The sequence below is a fragment of the Hylobates moloch genome, unplaced genomic scaffold (assembly GCF_009828535.3).
Source record: "Hylobates moloch isolate HMO894 unplaced genomic scaffold, HMol_V3 SCAFFOLD_2, whole genome shotgun sequence".
Lineage (NCBI taxonomy): Eukaryota > Metazoa > Chordata > Mammalia > Primates > Hylobatidae > Hylobates > Hylobates moloch.
In genome coordinates, this window is record NW_026652277.1 from 21,547,546 (window position 1) to 21,571,415 (window position 23,870).

A 23,870-nucleotide genomic window follows, 5' to 3' on the forward strand; every position below is an offset into this window, starting at 1 on the left:
CAGCCTACAGAATAGGAGAAAATTTTTGAAAACTCTGCATATGACAAAGGTCTAATATCCACGATCTATAAGGAACTTCAATAAATGTATAAGAGAAAAACAAACAACCCCATTAAAAAGTGGGCAAATGACATAAACAGACACTTTTCAAAAGAAGACATCCACGCAGCCAACAAGCATATGAAAAAAGCTCCATATCACTGATTATTAGAGAAATGCAAATCAAAACCACAATGAGATACCATCTCTACCCAGTCAGAATGACTATTACTAAAAGGTCAAAAAATAACAGATGATGCCAAGATTGTGGAGAAAAGAGAACACCTCTACACTGTTGGTGGGAGTGAAAATCAGTTCAACCATTATGGAAGACAGTATGGTGATTCCTCAAAGAACTAAAAGCAGAACTACTATTTAACCTAGCAATACCATTACCGAGTATATACTCAGAGAAGTGTAAATCATTCTACCATAAAGGCACGTGCACACAAATGTTCAATGCAGCACTATTCACAACAGCAAAGACATGGAATCAACCTGAATGCCCATCAATGACCAATTTGATAAAGAAAATATGGTACATATACACCATGGGATACTATGCAGCCATACAATGTGGTACATATACACCATGGAATACTATGCAGCCATAAAAAAGAGTGAGATCATGTCTTTTCCAGGAACATGGATGGAGCTGGAGGCTGTTATCCTTAGCAAACTAAAGCAAGAATAGAAAACCAAATACCATATGTTTTCACTTACAAGTGAGAGCTAAATTATGAGAACTTATGAGCACAAAGAAGGAAACAAAAGACACTGGGGTCTACTTGAGGTTGGAGGGTGGGAGGAGGGAGAGGAGTAGAAATGATAACTATTGGGTACTGGACTTAATATGTGGGTGATGAAATAATCTGTACAAGTCCCTGTGACATGAGTTTACCTATGTAAGCTTTCTTAAAGCTTATTTATGTATTTTTTTAAACTTTTAGGTTCACATGTTCCCCTGAACCTAAAAGTTTAAAAAATACATAAATAAATAAGCCTTAAAAAAATCTTTTTTCAAAATGTATTAGTTCATTCTCACATTGCTATAAATAACTGAGACTGGGTAACTTACAAAGAAAAGAGGTTTAAGTGGCTCACAGCTCTGCAGGCTGTACAGGAAGTGCGAATGCTTCTGCCTCTGGGGAGGCCTCAGGAAGCTTTCAATCACGGCAGAAGGCAAAGGGAGAACAGGTGTCTTACATGGCAGGGGCAGAAACAAGAGAGAGAGAGGGAGGAGGTGCTACACGCTTTTAAACAAGCAGATCTCATGAGAACTCACTGTCTCAAGAAGAGAACGAAGGGGATTTGCTAAACCATTCATGAGACACTGCCCCCATGATCCAATCACCTCCCACCAGACCCCACCTCCAATACTGGTGATTATATTTCAACATGAGATTTGGGTGGGAGCACAGATCCCAACCATATGAGAAATTAACATAAAACTTCCATTTCAGAAAAAATGGAGAACCTTTCCACATTCCTCTCACTAAGAATTATAAAAAAGATAAAAGAGTAAACAAGTTGTTTACTCGTATCTTATATTAACCATTATAAATAAAACAAACACAAGAAGAATTTGAAAGTTAGAGAGAAGGCTGACCAGCTAGGTACTGTAGGACTCAAGAATACCCAGAGTGGTCAGTTCTATGAGTTTTCTTTGTGTTTCTTATATATCTCAGACTTGGTGCTGCAGAAACTAGCAACCCAGAAACACTAACAGGCACAGACACACACATACAGGCAAAACAAAAACAAAAGCCTGCTCTCTCTAGCTAAAGGATCAAAAAAGAGACAGCATAGGCATTTATCTTTTGTCTAAAAGATAAAGCTTTTAGACAATAACCACTCTAATTCAGGCAAACAAGACAGAAAGTAGTGTCACCCCCATCCCACCACCCAGCATGAGAGCAAAGACTAATGGGAAACTTAGGCTTCTGCCATTGCCAGCCTGTAATGAGGCACCCAACCTCCCCACCAGGGTGATATGAGAGAGAAGGCTAAAAGATAAGGTGGATCCTTCTCCTGCTAATAAAGTCAGTGGAGATGATATGGGTAGCCTGAACCTCCATAACCACTCAGAAGTAATAGGTGTCTCTGAGGTGTGGTTACAGAGGAAGTCTAGTGGGCTGGTGTGGTGGCTCACACCTGTAATCTAAGCACTTTGGGAGGCTGAGGGGGGTGGATGACCTGAGGTCAGGAGTTCAAGACCAGCCTGGCCAACATGGTGAAACCCTGTCTCTACTAAAAATATGAAAATTAGCTGGGTGTGGTGCTGTGTGCCTGTAATCCCAGCTACTGGGGGGGCTGAGGCAGGAGAATCGCTTGAACCTGCGAGGCAGAGGTTGCAGTGAGCCAAGATTGCGCCACTGCACTCCAGCCTGGACAAAATAGTGAGACTCCATCCCCTCCCCCACCCCCCCTCAAAAAAAAGGGAGCCTAGTGAAGAATCAGGGCTTTCACAACTGCCCACTGGTAGCAAAGCCATCCCCACATAATGTCAGTGGAGGCCAAGTGTGGTGCAGTAAGCAGGTATTCCTGCTCCTCCTCCCAGGCAGCGGTTTTCAGTGGAGGCCTAGAGGCAAGCAGGAATATCCATACCCACCTGAGAATCCACAAACACTCCGTTCCTCATCTGTCAAACAGACCACATAGGAAAACTGGACTTCAATTCTAACTAGCAGTAACAGGCAGCACTACCCCTTCCATGGCTAGAGTATTGCCAGAGAAGACCAGGTAAAACAGAAGAATTAAATAAGGTCCAAAGTTTCATAATACCCCTAAATGTCCAAATTTAAATAAAAAATCAGTTGTCACACCAAGAACCAAGAATACCTCAATTTGAATGAGAAAAGGTAACAGATGCCAACAAGAAAAAAGAGATATTTAAATTACCTGGCTGGGCGTGGTGGCTCACACCTGTAATCCCAGTCCTTTGGGAGGCCGAGGTGGGCGGATCACCTGAGGTCAGGAGTTCGAGTCCAGCCTGGCCAACACGATGAAACCCTGTCTCTACTAAAAATACAAAATTAGGCGGGTGTGGTGGCACATGCCTGTAATCCCAGCTACTCAGGAGGCTGAGGCAGGAGAACCACTTGAACCCAGGAGGTGGAGGTTGCAGTGAGCCAAGACGGTACCATTGCATTCCAGCCTGAGCAACAGAGTGAGACTCCATCTCAAAAAAACAAATAAATAAAAAATTACTTGACTGTGCTATTAAAGCAGCCATGTAATAATGATATGACAAGCAATAATGAACACTCTTAAAACAAATAAAGTTTCAGCAAAAAAATAGAAGACATATAGAAGAACCAAATGGAAATGTCAGAATTGGTGTGTACACTAACTGAAGTTAAAAACTTACTGGATGGGCTCAACAGCAGAATGAAGCAAACAGAGAAAACAACCAGTGAACTTGAGGATAGAAAAACATAAATTGCCCAATCTGAAAAACAAAGTAGACCAAAAAAAAAAAAAGAACAAAAAAAGAACACAGCCCTGGGAAGTTTTGGGACTCTGAACAGCAACTTAAAAGCAGCAACAGAGAAACAAGACCTTATCTGTAGTAGAAATACAATTCAAATGACAGTGTATTTCTCACCCCAAACCACAGAGGCCAGAAGGAAGTGGCACAGCATTTTTCAAATGCTGAAAGAAAATAACTGTTATACCTGAAGTCAGTATCCTGTGACAGTATCTTACCGGCATGAAGGGGAAACCAAAACATCCTGAGATGAAGGAAAACTAAAATAATTCATCACCAGTGGACCTATCCTGCAATAATGGCTGAAGGAAGCTCTATAAACAGAAAATGAATCATAAAAGAAAATATATTGGACAACAAGGAAAGAAGAAAGGACAAAAGAGTAAAAATATGAGTAAACACAATAGACTTTCCTCCTGCTCTTGAGTTTTCTAATTATGTCTGACCACTAAATCAAAATTATAACCTTCAGTGTTATACAGAAAATACTCAAGACAATGATACTATAAATAAAGAAGGTAAAGGGATTTAAGGGGCGGTAAGGTTTTCATATGTCACTTGAAATAGCAAAAATCTGACACCAGTAGACTGTGATGTTATGTATATATAATATTATACTTATTATACCCACTAAAAAGTGATAAAAAGAAATATATTAAAAAAACACTATAAATAAATTCAAGTGGCATTCTAAAAAATGTTGAGCCACAGGAAGGCAGAAAGAAGAAAACAGAGAAATGATAATGAGAGAGAAAAAATAGAAAATAAAAAATACAATAGCAGACTTAAGCCCTAACATATCAATCACTATATTAAATGTAAATGGTTTAAATACACAAATTGTCTATTTAACACACACACACGGTCTTTCATCTTTTTTACATATATATGCTATTTATAACAGAGAAATGCTATCTGTAATAGGGAAAAAAGAGAAATGATAATGAGAAATAATAGAAAATAAAAATAAAATGGCAGACTTAAGCCCTAACACATCAATCACTATATTAAATGTAAACAGTTTAAATATACAAACTATTTAATACACAAAACACAAACATATACACACATGGCTTTTCATCTTTTTTACATATATACATATATATGCTATCTATAACGAACTCATTTCAAATATAACAATATGGGTAGTTCGAAAGTAAAAGGATTGGAAAGATATACCATACAAACATTAATCAAAAGAAAGCAGTAGTAGTTATATTAGTATCAGGTAAGGTAAAGTAGACTATAAGGCAAAAACAAATGACCAGGAATGAAGACAGACATTATATAATGATAAAAAGATCCACCAAGATGGCATAGCAATCCTAAATGTGTGTGCACCAAACAACAGAGCTGCAAAACATGTGAAACAAAAACTGACAGAACTGAAGACAAATTTATAATTACAGTCAAAAAGTCCAATACCCCCTCTCAATAATTAATAGCATAACTAAATATATAAATAAGCAATGATATACAACTCAACAATGCCGTCAGCCAACTGGATGTAACTGACATTTATAGAACACTCCAATTCACCACAGCAGAATACACATTCTTTTCAAATGTTCATGGAATATGTGCCAAGATGGATCATATCTTGGGCCATAAAACAGACCTGAACAAACTTAAAGGAATTTAACTCATACAGAGTATGCTTCCTAATGAAAAGGGAATCAAACTACTAATGTTTAATAGAAATATAACAAAAAGGTCTCTGAACATTTGGAAACTAAGCAATATGCTTTTAAATAATCAATGGATCAAAGAGGAAATCTCAAGAAAAAAATATTGAACTGAGTCAAATAAAAACGTATCAAAATATGTGGCCAAGTGCGGTGGCTCACACCTGTAATTCGAGCACTTTGGAAGGCCAAGGTGGGTGGATCACTTGAGGTCAGGAGTTCAAAACCAGCCTGGGCCAACATAGTTAAACCTTATCTCTACTAAAAACAAAAAAATTAGCTGGGCATGGTGGCAGGTGCTGTAATCTCAGCTACTCAGGAGGCTGAGGTGAGAGAATTGCTTGAACCGGGGGGGCAGAGGTTGCAGTGAGCCGAGATCACACTACTGCACTTCAGCCTGGGCCACAGAGTGAGACTCTGAAAAAAAAAAAAAAAAAAAAATCAAAAGATGTGAGACATAGCCAAAGCAGTGCTGAGAGGGAAATGTATAGCCTTAAGTGCTGACATTAGAAAAGAAAAAAAGCCTCAAATTAATAATCTAAACTTCCACATCAAGAAACTATAAAAAGAAGACCAAAACAATCCAAAAGCAAGCAGAATGAAAGAAGTAATAAAAATAAGAGCAGAAATCAATGAAATTGAAAACAAAAACCATAAAGAAAATCAATTAAACAAAGAACTGATCCTTTGAAAAGATCAACATCTGGCAAATCTGACAAAGGAAACAGAAGACAAAAGCTACCTATATTAAAAAGGAGAAATCACTACAGGGCATGTAGACATCAAAAGGATAAAAAGCAAATATTAGGAACAACTCTAGATACATGTATTTGACAACTTAGATGAAAAAGACCAATTGCTCAAAAAACACAAACTATCACAATTCACTCATGAAACAGATAAATGAAACATGAAATAGATATTTAAATAGCTCTATAACTATAAATCCAATTTAATTTGTTATTTTAATACTCCAAAGAAAGAACTATTCAGGCTCACATGATCTCACTGGAGAATTCTGCCAAACATTTCAAGAATTAATACCAGTGTTAGACATTCCCTTTCAGAAAATAGAAGAGGAAGGCTGGGCACGATGGCTCAAGCCTGTAATCCCAACACTTAGGGAGGCCAAGGCAAGCAGATCACTTCAGGTCACGAGTTCGAGACCAGCCTGGCCAACATGGTGAAACCTCATCTCTACTAAAAATACAAAAATTAGCCAGGTATGGTGGTGGGCACCTGTAATCCCAGCTACTTGGGAGGCTAAAGCAAGAGAATCACTTGAACCTGGGAGGTGTAGGTTGCAGTGAGCCAAGATTGCACGATTGCACTCCAGCCTGGGCAACAAAAGCAAAGCTCTGTTTTTCAAAAGAAAAAGAAAATAGAAGAGGAGAGAAAACTTCCTATTTCATTATATGAAGCTGGTATTACCAATACCACGGTAATACAAAGACAATGCAAGACGAGAAAGCTAATGCTATGGTTTGAACGTTTGTGTCCCCTCCAAAATTCATATAGAAACAGTCTCCATAGAGGTGGAGCCTTTGGAAAGTGATTATGTCATGAGGGCTCCTCCCTCATAAATAGGATTAAAGCCCTTATAGAAGAGGCTTCACACAGCATTCTGTCCCCTTTCTTCTATCTTTTCTGCCATGTGAGGACACAGCATTCATCACCCCTAGAGGATGCAGCAACAAGGTGCCATCTTGGAAACAGAGACCAGGGCCTCATCAGATACTAAACTTGCTGGTACCTTGATCTTGGACCTCTCAGACTCTAGAACTGTGAGAAATAAATTTCTATTGATCATAAATTACCCAGTCTCAGTTATTTTGTATAGCAGTACAAAAAAAACTAAAATAGAAAGTAGCACTGAGAACTGATGGTGCTACTATAACAAATACCTGAAAATGTAGAAGTGGCTTTGAAATTGGGTAATGGATAGAAGCCAGAACAGCTTTGAAGTGCATGCTAAAGCATTAAGCATGCTTCCAGTGAGAGCTCTGAAGAGGACAGCCGTAGAGAAACCCTCAGTCATCTTAGAGATGATCTAAGTAGTTGCGATCAGAATGCTGGTAGAAATATGGACAGTAAAGGCCATTCTGATAAGGCGTTAGTTGGAAACGAGGAGCAGTTTATTGGAAACTGGAAGAAGGGCCACCCTTGATGCAAAGTAGCAATGAACTTGGCTGAATTGTGTGTTGTGTCCTATTACTTTGTGGAAGGCAGAACTTCAGAGCAATGGGCTAGGGTATTTTGTGGATGACATCTCTAAGTAAATTGTTCAGGATGCTTCATGGCTTCTCTTGACTACTTATAGTAAAATGCAAGAAGAGAGAAACAAATTAAATATAAAATTTATAATTAAAAGGAAAGCAGAAGTTAAAGATTTAAAAAATTCTCAGCCTGGTCAGGTTTTAAAGTATGCTTGAGGGAGAATGCCAAGGGTGTGGCCAAGCAAACATTTGATAAGGAGATTTAATATGAATAGAAGGAAGACAGATGCTATTCATCAAGACAATGGAAGAATGACTGCAAAGGCATTTTGGAGATTATCTGTGCTGCCCTTCTCATAGCAGGTTCAGAGCACCAGGTCCTTGAGGGCAGAACAGTTTCAAAAAAGGGGCCCAAAACACTTGTGAAACCATGGGGCTTGTTGCTCAGGATGTCTTGTTTCTTTCCCACACATTCAGACACAATGTTCCTCAGCCACCTCAGGTACAGCTCATGCAGGCAACCACTTCAGGCCACCACTTCAGGGGGCACAAGCAGTAAACCTTGGCAGCATCCATGTGGTGCTAACTCTGCAGGTGCACAGAGTGCGTGAGTTGTGGAGACATGTCTACCTAGATTTCAATGGATGCCTCATAGAGCCTTGGGACCCAGGCAAAGAAATGCCACAAAGGTGGGGCTGCCAGAGACAGCCCCAGCTAGGGAGATGCCCAGTGGAGCAATAGAAGTGGTGCCACCACTAAGACCTTAGAACTGCAGAGCCACCAGCATGCAACTCTAGCCTGGGAGAGCTTGCAGGCATGAGACTCCAGCCTGTGATAGCTGCTCTGTGGGCTGTGACCAGCAAAATTATAGTGCTGGGGTTGCCCAGAGCCTTGGGGACCCAACCTCTACTCTCGTGTGTCTGGAAGATGAAACATGAAGTCAAAGTTGATTATTCTCAGGCCTCAAAAATTAATGGTGTTTGCCATATTGGGTTTTCAGCTCACTTGGGGACTGTTACCCCTTTATTCTTTCCTATTTCTCCCTCTTTGCATGAGAATATCAATTTTATGCCTGTCCCATCATTATAATCTGGAAGCATATAAATTGTTTGATTTCACAGGTTCACAGGTAGAGGGGAATTGGCCTCAGAATGAATTCTACACTTTGAGTCTCACCCATATCTGATTTAGATTATATTTAGATAAGACTATAGACCTTAAACTTTAAAGTTGATGCTAGAATGAGTTAAGGCTTTGGGAGCTATTGGTATGTAATTAATATGTTTTGTATGTGAGAAGGATATAAATTTTGGAAGTGGGGGGTCAGAAGTGAAATGCTATGGTTTGAATGTTTGAGTCCTTCTAAAATTTATGTGGAAGCAACCTCCAATGCAATAGTATTAAGAGGAAAAGGCCACTGGGAGGTGATGAGGTCATGAGGGCTCTTCCCTCTTGAAAAAAATTAAGACTCTTACAAAAGAGACTTTACACAGTATTCAGCCCCTCTTCCCCTTCTGTTCCTTGTGAGGACATGTGTTTGTGCCCTCCGGAGGATATAGCAACAACGTGCCATCTTGGAAGCAGACAGAAACCTTTGCCAGACACCAAACCTACTGAGGCCCTGATCTTGGATTCCCCAGCTTCAAGAAGAGTAAGAATTAAATTTCTGTTCATTATAAATTAGTCAGTCTCAGGTTATTTCCCAGGTATTCTGTTATAGCAGCACAAATGGACAATGACAATTACAGACCATTATCTCTCATGAATATAGATGTAAAACTCTTTAACAAAATAGTACCAAATAGAATTCAGCAATAAGAATTATACACCATGTCCACGTGGTGTTTATTCCAAGTACGCATAGCTGGTTCAATATTCAAAATCCATTAATGTAATCTATCGTATTAATACACCAAAAAAGAAATATCACATAATCACTATTATTGATACGGGAAAAAAACATTTCACAAAATTCAACACCCCGTCATGATTTTAAAAAATGCTCAGAAAACTAGGAATAGAGGGGACTTCATTAACTTCATGTACAGCAGGGGTCCTCAACCCCTGGGCCATGGACTGATAGCAGTCCATGGCCTCTTAAGAACCAGAAAGCGTAGCAGGAGGTGAGTGGTGGGAGGGCAAGCATTACTGCCTGCGCTCTGCTTCCTGTCAGATCAGCAGTGGCATTAGATTCTCAAAGATCTAAGTTGCACAATCCTTATAAGAATCTAACTACAGTTTCATCACAAAACCATCGCCCACTGCCACCAGGTGCATGGAAAAACTGTCTTCCACAAAATCGTTCCCTGGTTACAAAAAGATCGGGGACCACTGATGTAAAGCATCTACAAAACACCTACAGCTTACGTCCTACTTAACAGTGTAATACTAAATGCTTTCCCCCTAAGGTTTGGAACAAGGCAAGGATGCCCACTCCCACCACGCTTTGTTGTACATAGTACCAAAATTCTAGCTAGCACTATAAGGCAGGAAAACGAAATAAAATGCATAGATTGTAAAGGAAGAAGTAAATCTGTCCCCATGGTCAGATGACATAGCTGTCTACAGAGAAAATCCAAGGAATCTACATTAAAAAAATCTTAGCACTAATACATAAATTCAGCAAGTTAGCAAAATAAATATCTGCATTCAAAAATCAATTGAATTTCTTACACACAGTGAACATGTGGAAACTGAAATTAAAATCCAACACCATTTATAACCACTCAAAATAAAGAGAAGCAGGCATAAACCTAACACACACAGGATTTTATTTGCTAACAACTACAAAAGACTGAAGAAATAAATCAATGAAGATATAGATAATTAATGAAGAAACATACTATATTCATAGATTTGGAATACTCAATGGTAAATACATCAATCCTCTCCAAACTGATATATAATCATGTACCACATTATGATATTTTAGTCAACAATGGTCCACATATATGATGGTGGCCCCATAAGATTATAATGGAGCCACTGTAAAGTCATGGCGCAATGCATTACTCATGTGTTGTAGTGATGCTGGTATAAACCCACTGCACTGCCAGTTATATAAAAATATAGCACATTCAATTGTGCACAGTACATAACACTTGATTATAATAAATAAGCATGTTATTAGGTTATGTATTTACTATACTATACTTTTTTTTTTCCCAGTCAGAGTCTTGCTCTTGTTGCCCAGGCTGGAGTACAATGGCGCAATCTTGGCTCACTGCAACCTCCACCTCCCGGGTTCAAGCAATTCTTGTGCCTCAGCCTCCCAAGTAGCAAGGATTATAGACATGTGCCACCACGGCCAGATATTTTTTGTATTTTTTAGTACATGTATATTTAGTACATGATGAGGTTTTGCCATGTTGGCCAGGCCAGATTATACTATACTTCCTAACATTACTTTAGAGAGTATTCCTTCTACTTACTAAAAAAAAAAAAAAAAAAAAAAAAAAAAAAGAAGATGGCTGATTAAAAGCAGCTGCAATCTACAACACTCAGAGAGAGGAACAAAAGGGGTGAGTGAATTCAGCACCTTCAACTGAAATATCCAGGTTCTCACATTGGGACTGACTAGGCAAACTACTTGACCATGGAAAATCAAGAAAAGCAGGGTGGGGTGATGGCCCTCCAGGGAGTGGCCCGAAGCTAAAGGAACCCCCAACCCCAGCCAAAGGAAGCAGTGAGTGACTGTGCAACCATGCCTGGGAAACCACACTTCTCTCACATATCTTTGCAATCCATGAATCAAGAGATCCCCTCAAGAGCCCATGCCACCAGGTCCTTGGGTACAATACACAGAGCTATGTGGAGTCTTGGCAGAGCAGCCACTGAGGCACACACAGAGGCTGAGAGTTTTACATACTCCAGCCCTGGGATCCGTGGCAAGGCAGGCGATCCATCTGTACATATCCCTAGGAAAGGGGCTGAATCCAGGGAGACAAGCAGCATCGTTCTGCAGGCCCCACTTCTATGGCACCTCACGAGTTAAGACCCACTGAGGCTCAGAATTCCAGCTGGCCAACAGCAACAGGCTGGAGTCTACCTGAGACAAGACCTGGGGCAAGGGGCAGGTGCCATTCCAACCTGCTGGCTTTGGAGTATACAAACGGTCCAAATGAGGAAGGATCCCCCACAACGCAGCACAGCTGCCTTGCCAAGACTTGCAAGACTGCTTCTTTAAGCAGGATCCCAATTCATCCGTCCTCACTGGGCTGGACCTCCCTGTGGGGGCTTCAGCCACTCCAGCCAGAGTTCTACGAACAGAGCTCTGATCTGTTCGGGACGGGAATGGGATCAGGGACCTACTTGAACAAGCAGTCTGGCTGCCTTTTGGTAGAACAGGTATCCTGCATTGCGGGGGGACCCTGCCTAGTCCAGACTATTTGGATTCTCCAAAGCTGGCAGGCTGGAACTCAAAGCTGTCTACTGAACCGCAATGATGGCGGCCACCCCTCTGCCTAGGAGCTCCGTCTCAGAAAGAGATCAGAGCTGGAAACTTTCCAGGACTGGAAGTTGCTGTGGGTGTGAGTGAGTGATTGGTGAGTGAATGTGAAGGCCTCGGACATTACTGTGTAATATGGTAGACTTTGTAAACACAGTACACTTAGGCTACACCAAATTTACTTTCAGAAATTTTCTTCAATAGGCCGGGTGCAGTGGCTCACACCTGTAATCCCAGCACTTTGAGAGGCCGAGACGGGTGGATCACCTGAGGTCAGGAGTTCGAGACCAGCCTGGACAACATGGTGAAACCCCGTTTCTACTAAAAATACAAAAATTAGCCAGTCATGGTGGCGCACACCTGTAATCCTAGCTACTCGGGAGGCTGAGACAGAAGAATCACTTGAACCTGGGAGGCGGAGGTTGCAGTGAGCCAAGATTGCGCCACTGCACTTCAGCCTGGGTGGCAGAGCGAGACTCCATCTCAAAAAAAAAAAAGCAAAAAAAAAAAAAGATAAAGAAGTTTGACTAATTAATCTATAGCCATAAACATATATTCAATTGGATAAAAATTTTCTGAATCATTGCCATGGGGAAATTAAGATTGCATTTTATTTGTACATACACAGCATTATGATTTGAAATATTAAGGGAATTGTAAATTTATATTTGAGTTGTATGATTTTAAAATTTCACACTTCCATTGGTGTTCAAATATCCTAGGATATTATACTGTATCCTAGGTGAAAGTACCTAGGATAAAATACTATATTCTTTAGATATTATCTGCCTATATATAAACTGTTTTGGAATGAGGGCTCCTATTAGATTTTAGGTTTTATAATATAAAATGGCATAAGGTACAGAGATTCTGTTAGGTCATGTTTTCAGATATGCTGGAGCTAGTGATCGGTTATATGCCTTTGCATAAGTTATCTCAGAGAGTATGCTCCCATCCGTGAGCACCCTATGTTACCACAGGCAAAGTGATCTAACCTAAACTGCGGCTGCTCTTTCTCAATCTATTTTTAGTTCTTCCCTACCAACCCCTGAATCAACTACTTTCTTCATGAACCTGAGTTTTCTAGAAAATCACTCTTCCTTTAGTCTTAAGGAAGGTGACTAAATTTTCTCATCCTGCTACACTGAAAAGTCACATTCTGTTCCCCACTTTCTCACTAAGTGTTTCATCTTACAGGGTGTCCCTGAGGCACCCCTACTTCAGTCCCTTTCTGGGGCATGCAACAAGGACCACAAAACAAGAAGAAAAACATAACTAATGTTGGGAACTATTTCTCCATATTTAAACGAAGTACTTGGCAGAAGAGTTTTGATTATTTAATTTTGGTTTTGTTTTAAAATCATACAAGGTAGAAAGAAACGGGTCAAGGAAATAATCAAGTTTACTTCTATCCTTTCCTTTCCTTGTCTATTCAAATTGTGAGCTTTACAATTTCTTTATAAAGTAAGTCAAACATGTCTTTTTCTCATGCATGATATGGGCTGTTTTAGTACATAGAATTCTCTTTTATTAATTTAGAATAAAATATATAATTAGAGAGTGTGTAAAAAATCATTAACCCTCAAAAGTCTAATATTTATAAGTATTCAACTTATTTAAACCTAAACCACAAAATTGATTAAAAGTTTATAATAAAAAGTGCCCCAAATTTCCCAAACATATATCAATAACTTTTTTACAGGAAGACTTCTCAGAAGGATATTTATTTTTAAGAAATCACACTTTTCACTGCCCCCCCGTATCTAAAATGCCATTTTAATAAGACTATCACACCCTACTCAAAGTAGTTCTAGTGCAGCCCTCAGAGAATACTGTACAATCTAAGCAGTAAAGCAGATGAGGGCAGATTAGCAATTAGGTCATGAAAAACAGGCAGCATAAAACAGCTATTGCTAATCTACATGAGATGAATTTACTCAATTAAGTAGATGGAAATGTTATTATGAACTTGATATTCTGATGATGGTCTTTAAAATTAAGAAGGATGGGGCAAATGAAATGCACACTGGGGGATTTGGGGCCTTTATGTATTAATTCTAAAGTATACAATGCAGAATACTATAATGAAGTTAACAAAATTAATTAATAAAATATTCTTTGCATCTAACCATTAGAGACTACATTAAAAAATACATGACAGTCTGACATTCTTAATAGTAAATATGACTGTTCTTTAACATTCTTAATGTTGATACCATCGCCTTTTCTAAATATAACACTGATAAAAGAAGCACGCAAGATAACAATCTTATTATTCAGAGCATAGTATGAGGATTGTTTTTAATATGCTTTCTGGTATTTACTTATTCCATTCTGAGTTTCAATAACTGATAAGCTAGTGATGAATTTTCAAACGTTTTACAAGACTGTTACACATTTTCACTTACAGATATTTATATATTTTTTAGTTTGTGATTTTTACATAATCAGACAATGACAAAATTAAAAGAGACTTTTTTTTCAGACGGAGTCTTGCTCTGTCACCCAGGCTGGAGTTCAGTGGCATGATCTCAACTCACTGCAATGTCTGCCTCCCCGGTTCAGGTGATTCTCCTGCCTCAGCCTCCCGAGTAGTGGGGATTATAGGCGCCCACCACCACGCCCAGCTAATTTTTGTATTTTTAGTAGAGATGGGGTTTCACCATGTTGTCCAGGTGGGTCTCGAACTCCTGACCTCTGGTGATCCGCCTGTCTTGGCCTCCCAAAATGCTGGGATTACAGGTGTGAGCCACTGTGCCCGGCCAAGAGGAGACTATTAAATCTGTTTGAGAATTATATCAAACTCTTAAGCAGAACAAAAGTCATTGAACAATTTTGGAAAAACAGTTAACTCCAAAAGGAGCTTTTGTATAGTGATAAACACTTCATGTTAAACCTAATTTCAAAAGGGGTAGTGTATATACTTAGTCTTGTTACTATTAAATAATTCTAATACATCTACCAAAATTATAACAATTGTTTTTTTTTTTTTTAACAAAAAATTACATAGAAACGATAAGCTGTGTCCATGAGAGCAATGAAATGTAGTGTATTCACGTTGCCTCTACAGGTAAATTTTGGATTAATTTTATATTTTTCTTTTTTCTTTTTTTTGAGACAGAGTTTCACTCTTGTCACCCAGGCTGGAGTGCAATGGCGTGATCTTGGCTCACTGCAACCCCCACCTCCTGGGTTCAAGTGATTCTCCTGCCTCAGCCTCCCGAGTAGATGGGATTACAGGTGTCCGCCACCATGCCTGGCTAATTTTTGTATTTTTAGTAGAGACGGAGTTTTTATGTTGGCCAGGCTGGTCTCCTGACCTTAGGTGATCCACCAGCCTCGGCCTCCAACAGAGCTGGGATTACAGGCGTAAGCCACTATGCCTGGCCGATATTCTTCTCTTTTCTTACAAATGTAATTTTTCTTCTCCTTGTGATTAGTCGGAAAAGGCTTAGAAATTGTTATGTACCAATTTTTCCTAAAATAACAATTATATAAAAATGACAAGAGTTTCATTTGCACACTCCTACTTCTTAACATATATGTCAACCTTGGCATGTAATAATCCTCTATCATTCTTACTCCTTCTTCTTAACAGACTTTAAACAATTATATAGTTGATCTGAATATTATTTTGTATTTGTAAGTATTGAAACTTTTTGAATTAAATTATGTGCTTCTTGAGATGGTGTTTTACATGGCTAGGTGCTCAGCGGATGCTCATTAATATTCATGGCATTACATGAATTCATACATCCATCCATTTACTGAACATTTATTATGTGCCAGGACCCTGTTTGATGCTACAGACACAAAGATGAATAGTCTCTGTTCTAAAGCTGTCCAGACACCTGAAGGATTGTGATAGACTGAAAAATGACCCCCTAAAATGACCATACCCAAATCCCTAGAACCTGGGACATAACAGTGAACAAAACAGATAAAGTCCTTACCCTCACGGAGCTTGCATTCTACTAGGGGTGGAGAGTTGGAAATCAGATGGTAAACAAAACTAATATATAAATTAAAGTAGTATTAAGTGCTTGGAATAAAAATAAAGAAATGCAAAGAGACACAGTATACATGTGTGGGAGCCAAGATGTAGATAGGGCAAAAATAGACAAAAGGACTGGGGCTGAGAAAACACCTTTTTAAATAATATGTTCAACTTTTCCTAAAATCAGCAAGAACTGTCTTTGTGTTCAATGGAAGATTTCTTTTCAACATACTGATAATTTATACAAAGTTGTTCATACTATATAACAATATTGCAAATGAAACAAAGACTTTCAAAACAAAAATCATTGGTATTTTCAGGTTTCCTAACTACAGCTGTTACACAGCAAGTTGGGTGATTAACTGGTTAAACTAGCACTAAATATCAACTGTAATTACAGTACTGAAGTATTTTAGGGCTTTGCAGACTTTAGATGCCCCTAGATTTGAGGAGTTACATGACTCAAGCTGATTTTATCCTTCCTTCTGATATCAAACTCTGGGTGGTAAAGTAATGCTATAATGTAGTATGTTCCATGTCAAATATATTAAGTACAAGTGACACCACTAGGCAGTGGGAAAAAAAAAAGAAAACCAGAAAATTTAATTACTGCTGAATTTAAAAGATAATTCACATTTAAATAATTAATTTTATATGACATTGTTAAAACACTAATATTTAAAACTCACTTTGAAGGGTTTCAAGTTCAGTTCTAGTCAGTGCATCTTCCTTTTCCTTCAATCTTGTTTCTTTATATTTGGCATAAAACTGCCCAGCATCCTTAAAAAAAAAAGTTATACATAAATTAACATAAAAATCAGTGTGCTTCAATAATATTTTCCATATAACTTAATTTTAAAGCATTATATTCATTTTATAAGTAGGCTTTCTTTTTGTTTTCAAATTTTATGATGAGCAGAAATTAAACATTTCTCTATGATTTTTCTCTCCTGGAGAGCCAGTTACAACGAGAAATTTTATGAGTATAACTTTAAACTATTTTTTCTCTCAGATATGGAAAGGAGGTATCCTCTTCCTGTTTTCTTCCATTGTATGCTATTTTCATAATATACTGTTGCATGTACAGAGAGCAGAAAAACTCATTTGCTGAACTGACTTGGCACAGTAAATTATATTACTGTGACTAACAAAGTATTACTGCTATTTTCATATTAGCCCTTTAACTACAATAGATATTCAAAATTATTTTCAAATCTGATTAGAAAACTTATATGAGCATGTATATAAAAGTGAAAGTTGCCACTCCTCCTTCTACCACCCTTAGAGACGAGTATAAAAACCATTACCATGAAGTCTTGAGGATTGAGGACTGAGGACACATACTGCATACATACACTTAGGTGTCAAGATACAGTGACTGAAGTCTTAATGAGTGGCACACAGGTAAGGCTTTAGTGGTGTACCAAAAAAAAAAAACCTAGGTCTTAAATAATGACATACATAAAAATAAACAAGTTGATGCTCTAGGCATATGAGACCCTGACAATGAAAATAAGCAAAACAGATCTTTTACCACACTCCTTGGCTCAAACCTCAGATAGTCTATAGGAATACCACTTGTATTAACAGCTGCCAGCCCACACTGTGCTTCCATGTCTGTGCAATTGCTTGGACCTCTGGCTACAATATTGTACTTCCCTGGCATTATTCTGATGAACTCTTACTAATCCTTGAAAACCCATTCAAGCCCCATCTCTTTTGCAAGTTTTTCTGACCTTCTCTGGCAGTGTAATTCTCCCTTGTATACTACTTCTATATTTAAACATGTCTATAACTGCTTGTACCATGTTATATTCTCTTCCAGATGAGAAATTGAGATAGGCATACTTACATGCCCAGAGCACAGTATCTGCCATAAAGCAGGTACTCAATAAGTATTTACTGAATTGAACTGGACTGAAATATGCGGGAAACCTAATAAAGCAAGAAATGAAGGGGCCTGATGACTAACTGAAGTGAAATAAGAAAAAGAAGGGTATTAAGAATAACTCTAGGGTAACATTCCCAGACCATAAGATTCCTAGAGCAGATAAATCATAGACCTATCTGAGACAGCTTTATTTCTGCAAGAAATAAAGGAACAAAATCTTTGACACTACTTTGACTCAGATGTAAATACATAAATACTTAAACCCTAGAAACTCTTTTCATCTATGACTGTGTCCAAATTAAAGCTTTTTCCTGGGGGTCTGTGTCTCTTGGGGTTCTATCAGAACTCCTCCACCTAATAAGAATTAGGTATTCCTAAAATCATTGAATCAATACAATAGAGATATATTAGTAATATAGTAAAAGATCTCTTAATTCTTTTCATCCCCACTTTTACGTTCCTATGAGGATTCACACAAGCCCTAGGCCAGGTAAACAATGGTACTATTGGAAGAGCACAGATGGCTATGCACCCAACTTACTCATCCTCTCATGCCCATATATAGTTTAAGTTTCAACAGGGTTTTGGGTTAAGGTTTTATAGCCCTTAACATTCCCCACCCCCCTTAAAAAAAGTCAACCCTGAAGAAGTATTATTTTATATTAAGCCATATGAGTCATTTATACCTTGGTGTGAATGAATGAATGAGCTTATTAGCTTCTTTCCACAGAGTAGGTTTTAATAGTAGGGAAGAAGAAAAGGTCAGGAAGGCAATGGCTCCTTGAGGGGAGTAGGAAATGTGGCACATGCAAGAAAAGAAGGGCACAGATTAGTTATTTATGAGAGGTAAAAGAAAGTAGGCTGAAATCAATCATCACAGTATAGCACAGTGAAATATGGCGATTAAGAGGACAGATTTGGAGCCAGACTGTCTGAATTAAGATCTCAGCTCTGCCATCTTACTAGCTATGAGACATTCAGCAAATTATTTTACTTCTCTGTGGGTCCATTTTCTCATCCATAAAATGGGGATAATAAAAGTATCTAACTTATAGGACTGTTATGAAGATTAAATGTGTTAATACCTGGGAAACAGAATGACATCTTCTGCACAGTTAGGCCTTATATGTATGTTAGCTATTTTATTATTACTTCTACTAATTTGACAAGGATCTTGTTTTCCAACACAAAGGATGAGTTTTGTGCTTCATACTTCACTAAAATTCCCCTGCCAAATCCTGTATCTTCTTGCTTATGTGACCTTTTTAATTGCATCCTTCTCACTTCATTTTGCTGTATAATAGCAACCTCTCCCTAGTAGTCCTGCCAAATTTGAACATTTTCCCTGTTAATGTTTCTTCTTCCTGCTATGGAACATAATCCCACTAAAACTTCCTCTTTGAAATACACATTTAATCCAAATCCTCACTTATCTGAGGACTGCAATCCACCCAATCACCCTAACGTACTCTACTTAATCTGAGACTTTCAATACATTCCCTAGTTTCATTCACTGTTTTTATCTTCCTTTTGCTCCATTTCTAAGCATTTATTTAAACATTCCTCACGTTTTTTTTTTTCATACCTTACCTATGCTTTGAAATCAAATTACAATATGCCCACTCCAGGAAACATTACTTCCTTAGTCATCTATGAACTCAAGCAATTCTACTTTACTAAACAACTCTACATTGTTTCAACCATCCTTGTGTACAGTTTGGGGTATCACACTTTAAGATGCACTGACAAATAGAAAGACTTTAAAAGGAAAGTGATTAAATAGGGAGGCAGCTTGAAACTCTATTTTTAAAAGGGATTAGAGATAAGAAGATTGGGGATAACTTCATAACTACCACAGAATATCTCAAGGTTTATTACAGGAAAGAATGTTGTAAACTACTACATATGATTCCAGAGATGAAAGTTTTGATTTTGGATCAATATAAGGAAGAAGCCAGGTGTGGTGGCTCACACCTGCAATCCTAGCACTTTGGGAAGCCAAGGTGGGCGGATCACTGGAGGGCAGGAGTTCAAGACTAGCCTGGCCAACATGGTGAAGCCCCATCTGTACTAAAAATACAAAAAATTAGCCAGGTGTGGTGGCAGGCACCTGTAATCCCAGCTACTCAGGAGGCTGAGGCAAGAGAATTGCTTGAACTTGGGAGGCGGAGGTTGCAGTGAGCCAAGATCACACCACTGAACTCCAGCATGGGCCACAGAGTGCGACTCTGTCTCAAAAAATTAATAAATATAAATACATAAAAAATATATCTATAATATATAAAAAATATATATTATATATAAAATATATATAATATATAAACATATATAATATATAAATATATATGTTTATATATTATATATATTTTATATATAATATATATTTTTTATATATTATATATATAATATATATAAAATATATATAAGGTATATTATATATTATAAATAATATATCTAATATGTATATATATAAGAATTTCCTAATAATTAAAATTACCTGAAAATGAAATAGACTGATTTTGGAGATAGTATTCAAGAAGAAACCAGGTGGCTATTCTTTAAGGTATGTTCTAAGGTATGGCTATTCTGTAAGGTATGCTTTTGAATTCAAGCATTCAAAAGAGGATGAATAAGATAAATTGTTTTCAACCTTTTTTCCCTCCCATTTTTCATGGGGGGGGGGGGGAATTCAAGTGAATAAAATTATAATAAAATTGTTTAATGGGAAAAATAAGCACAAAAACTTATTTGGGTCCAGAGTAAACTCCAGTTTATCTACACAGAATGTTAGATTTCCTGGGGATATAAACTTCTAATCCATCCTTATAGCCCTAGTACACTGCCTGGCACTTACAGAAGCTTAATAAATATTTAATGAATAATTAAATGCTCACTGCAATTGATTAGGGCTCTGAACTGCCTGCCCCATAATACTGTATTAAAATTATGGAATTTACATTTTTTCAAACAGAAAGAACTCCTATTCTCAAGGAGTTTATAATCCTTATCAATGGAACCATGAGCAAAAGTTTTTATTCTAGAAGCAACTGTATTAGTACTTAAAATTTCTTTCTTTTTTCTTCCCCCCAAGACAGAGTCTCGCTGTGTCGCCCAGGCTGGAGTGCAGTGACATGATCTCAGCTCACTGCAACCTCCGCCTCCCGGGTTTAAGCAATTATCCCTGCCTCAGCCTCCTGAGTAGCTGGGATAACAGGTGCCCGCCACCATGTCTGGCTAATTTTTGTATTTTTTAGTAGAGACGGGGTTTTTGCCATGTTGGCCAGGCTGGTCTTGAACTCCTGACCGCAGGTGATCTGCCCACTTTGGCCTCCCAAAGTGCTGGGATTACAGGCATGAGCCACCACCCCCAGCCAATATTTAAAATTTCTTGAAGAGCTCAAAACCTGCCTGCATAGACATCAAACGGGACAGGTTTTACATTTAAATGATGGCTAACTTAAAGAATGTATGAGTGTTCTTTGTACATAATTATAGAGTATAGGCTCCTGCACAAGAACACATTAAACATGGATATTTATGCTTATTTATTGAACCATTATTATATGTGTTGTACATTATTAGGATATGTGGGGATTATATAAGATACAACAGTTTCCCTTAAGGAATATGTAAAAATAACTATAAATATTAACTAAAATATGGAATATAAAATATAAGCTCCATGAGAACAGGAATTGTTGTCTTTCACCCCCACCCCTGCCCCGGCACAAAGTAAATAATGCAATCAATAAATAGTTTGTTGAATGAATTACTGGCAAAGAAAGTGGTGCTCACTCAACATTCTGTTTCCCCATATTCCCTTGTCCTTTTAAGATTAGGTGGGGTCAGAGGACTAGTTCTGGATGGGCTATGGATGGAAATATCATGTGTCATTTCCAAACCAACTCACAGAAAAGCTCACGCAAATCCTCCAGCTCTCTACTCTTGACATAATGAGCAAGGAGGCCACATGTTCCAGATGGATATAGCTAGAAGATGGTGAAGACATCATTGCTCTGAGCTCCTGAATGGTTAGGTAGACCAGAATGCCCACTTTCCTATCAACCAGTGACAGACATGAGGCATATGCCAGAAACAGACTAAGGTCTATCAGTCTATTGTGATTAATACAAATAGTAAACGCTAAAAAGTTAGTATGGAGAACATACAATGAGAATTTTTCAGTTGGCCTGATGAAGGAAGGCTTCATAATGATGATAATTTAGTTAAGCCTGAAGATACAATATTTCCAAGATTAGTAAGCTGTGAGATGGAGAATATCCTTACATTAAACCTTTTTCTTTTCTTTTTCAGATGGAGTCTTGCTCTGTCATCCAGGCTGGAGTGGAGTGGCAAGATATCGGCTCACTGCAACCTCCACCTTCTGGGTTCAAGCGATTCTCCTGCCTCAGTCTCCCAAATAGCTGGGACTACAGGCACCTGCCACCACACTCGGCTAATATTTATATTTTTAGTAAGACGGAGTTTCACAATGTTGTCCAGGCTGGTCTCGAACTCTTGATCTCTGGTGATCCGCCCGCCTTGGACTCCCAAAGTGCTGGTGTGAGCCACTGTGCCCGGCCATCCTTTAACATTCTTGAGATAGTTCATTAAGTGATAAGAGAACACTCTAAGGTGGCACCGTTTGTAATGTTTTGGTTTACTTTTATCTCTCCATAGAAATGTCAACATATTAAGCAATCCAAAGAAAAGCTTAAGAAACAAGGGCATTAAACTAACAGAAAACCAAACACTGCATGTTCTCACTCATAAGTGGGAGCTGAACAATGAGAATACATGGACACAAGAAGGGGAATAACACACACGGGGGCCTGTGGTGGGGCGGGAAGAGGGAGAGCTTCAGGATAAATAGCTAATAATGCATATGGGCTTAATACCTAGGTGATGGGTATTAAGCAAACCACCATGGCACACGTTTCTCTATGTAACAAACCTGTAAATTCTGCGCATGTACCCCAGAACAAGAAAAGAGGGCACATGTACCCAAGAATAGAAAAAGAAGGAAGGGAAGGGAAGGGAGGAGAGAGAAAAAAAGGGGGAAAAAAAAGAGAAAAAGAAAGAGAAAGAAAGAGGAAGAAAGGGAGGAAGAAAGGAAGGAAGGAAGGCAGGCAGGAAGGCAGGCAGGCAGGCGGGCAGGCGGGCAGGCGGGCAGGCGGGCAGGCGGGCAGGCGGGAAGGCGGGAAGGCGGGAAGGCGGGCAGGCGGGCAGGCGGGCAGGTGGGCAGGCGGGTAGGCAGGCAGGCATTGATTTACAATGGTAGGAGCAGGGAAATAAATACCACCTGTCCTGATGGGAATAAGGAACATGGAAGAGCTATGAGGAAGGATACCTAGAAACAATATAGAGGATGCTCTATTTCTTTTTCATTGTTTGATAGCCCAAATCTTCTCTTTCGTTTGAGGCTTAGAAATAACCTTCAATATAGGAAAATACCATAAGTACATTTCTGAAAATCTGCCCACAAAATCAAATGCTCTATATTGTTTTGTTCTCCCATTGACTTATACTATAATCTCAGAATTACATATAATATGCAATAAAATTACAATGAAAAATATAGAAAAACTTTAAAATTATATATTTTGATAAGAGTCAAAATTTCTGTACAGAACTATAATAAGACTAAATCCACAAAAAGTAATAAAAATAAAACAGAAAACCAGAAGCTACTGTCTTCCTCTGGTCTGAGACGGTAATATCCAAGGAGATGCAAAGCCTAAAAACTATTTTTTCCATTTGTTCCAAGAGATAGAAGAGACTGTAGAAGCCATTTATTCAGCCCTAACTCAATGTAAGAATCCTTCTACAACTTATGTCATACAGATGTCCCCAACTTAACGATGGTTTAACAGAACAACTTTTCCATTTTATGATGGTGAGATAGTGATATGCATTCAGTAGAAACCACACTTCAGGGCCTATACAATCATTCTGTTTGTTTTTTCTTCCAGTACAGTATTCAGTAAATTACATGGGATATTCAGCGCTTTTTAAAATAAAATAGGCTTTGTATTAGATTGTTTTACTCAACTGTAGAATAAATGTAAGTGTTCTGAGCGTGTTTAAGGTAGGCTAGGCTAAGCT

The 23,870-nt window shown here is 38.4% G+C and overlaps 1 protein-coding gene across 3 annotated transcripts in view; it reads right to left on the reverse strand.

Moving 5' to 3' along the window:
• The window catches only part of DNAJC1 (DnaJ heat shock protein family (Hsp40) member C1), a 225,603-nt gene that overhangs the window by 103,012 nt on the left and 98,721 nt on the right, over positions 1-23,870 (reverse strand). For all 3 annotated transcript variants that reach the window (XR_009211268.1, XM_032168837.2, XM_032168758.2), the window contains exon 7: positions 16,564-16,654. Coding sequence is in view for 2 of the 3 variants with exons in the window: in XM_032168837.2 (XP_032024728.1) it covers positions 16,564-16,654 (91 nt within the window). In the remaining variant the exon portion in view is untranslated. The remainder of the gene's footprint in view (positions 1-16,563; positions 16,655-23,870) is intronic.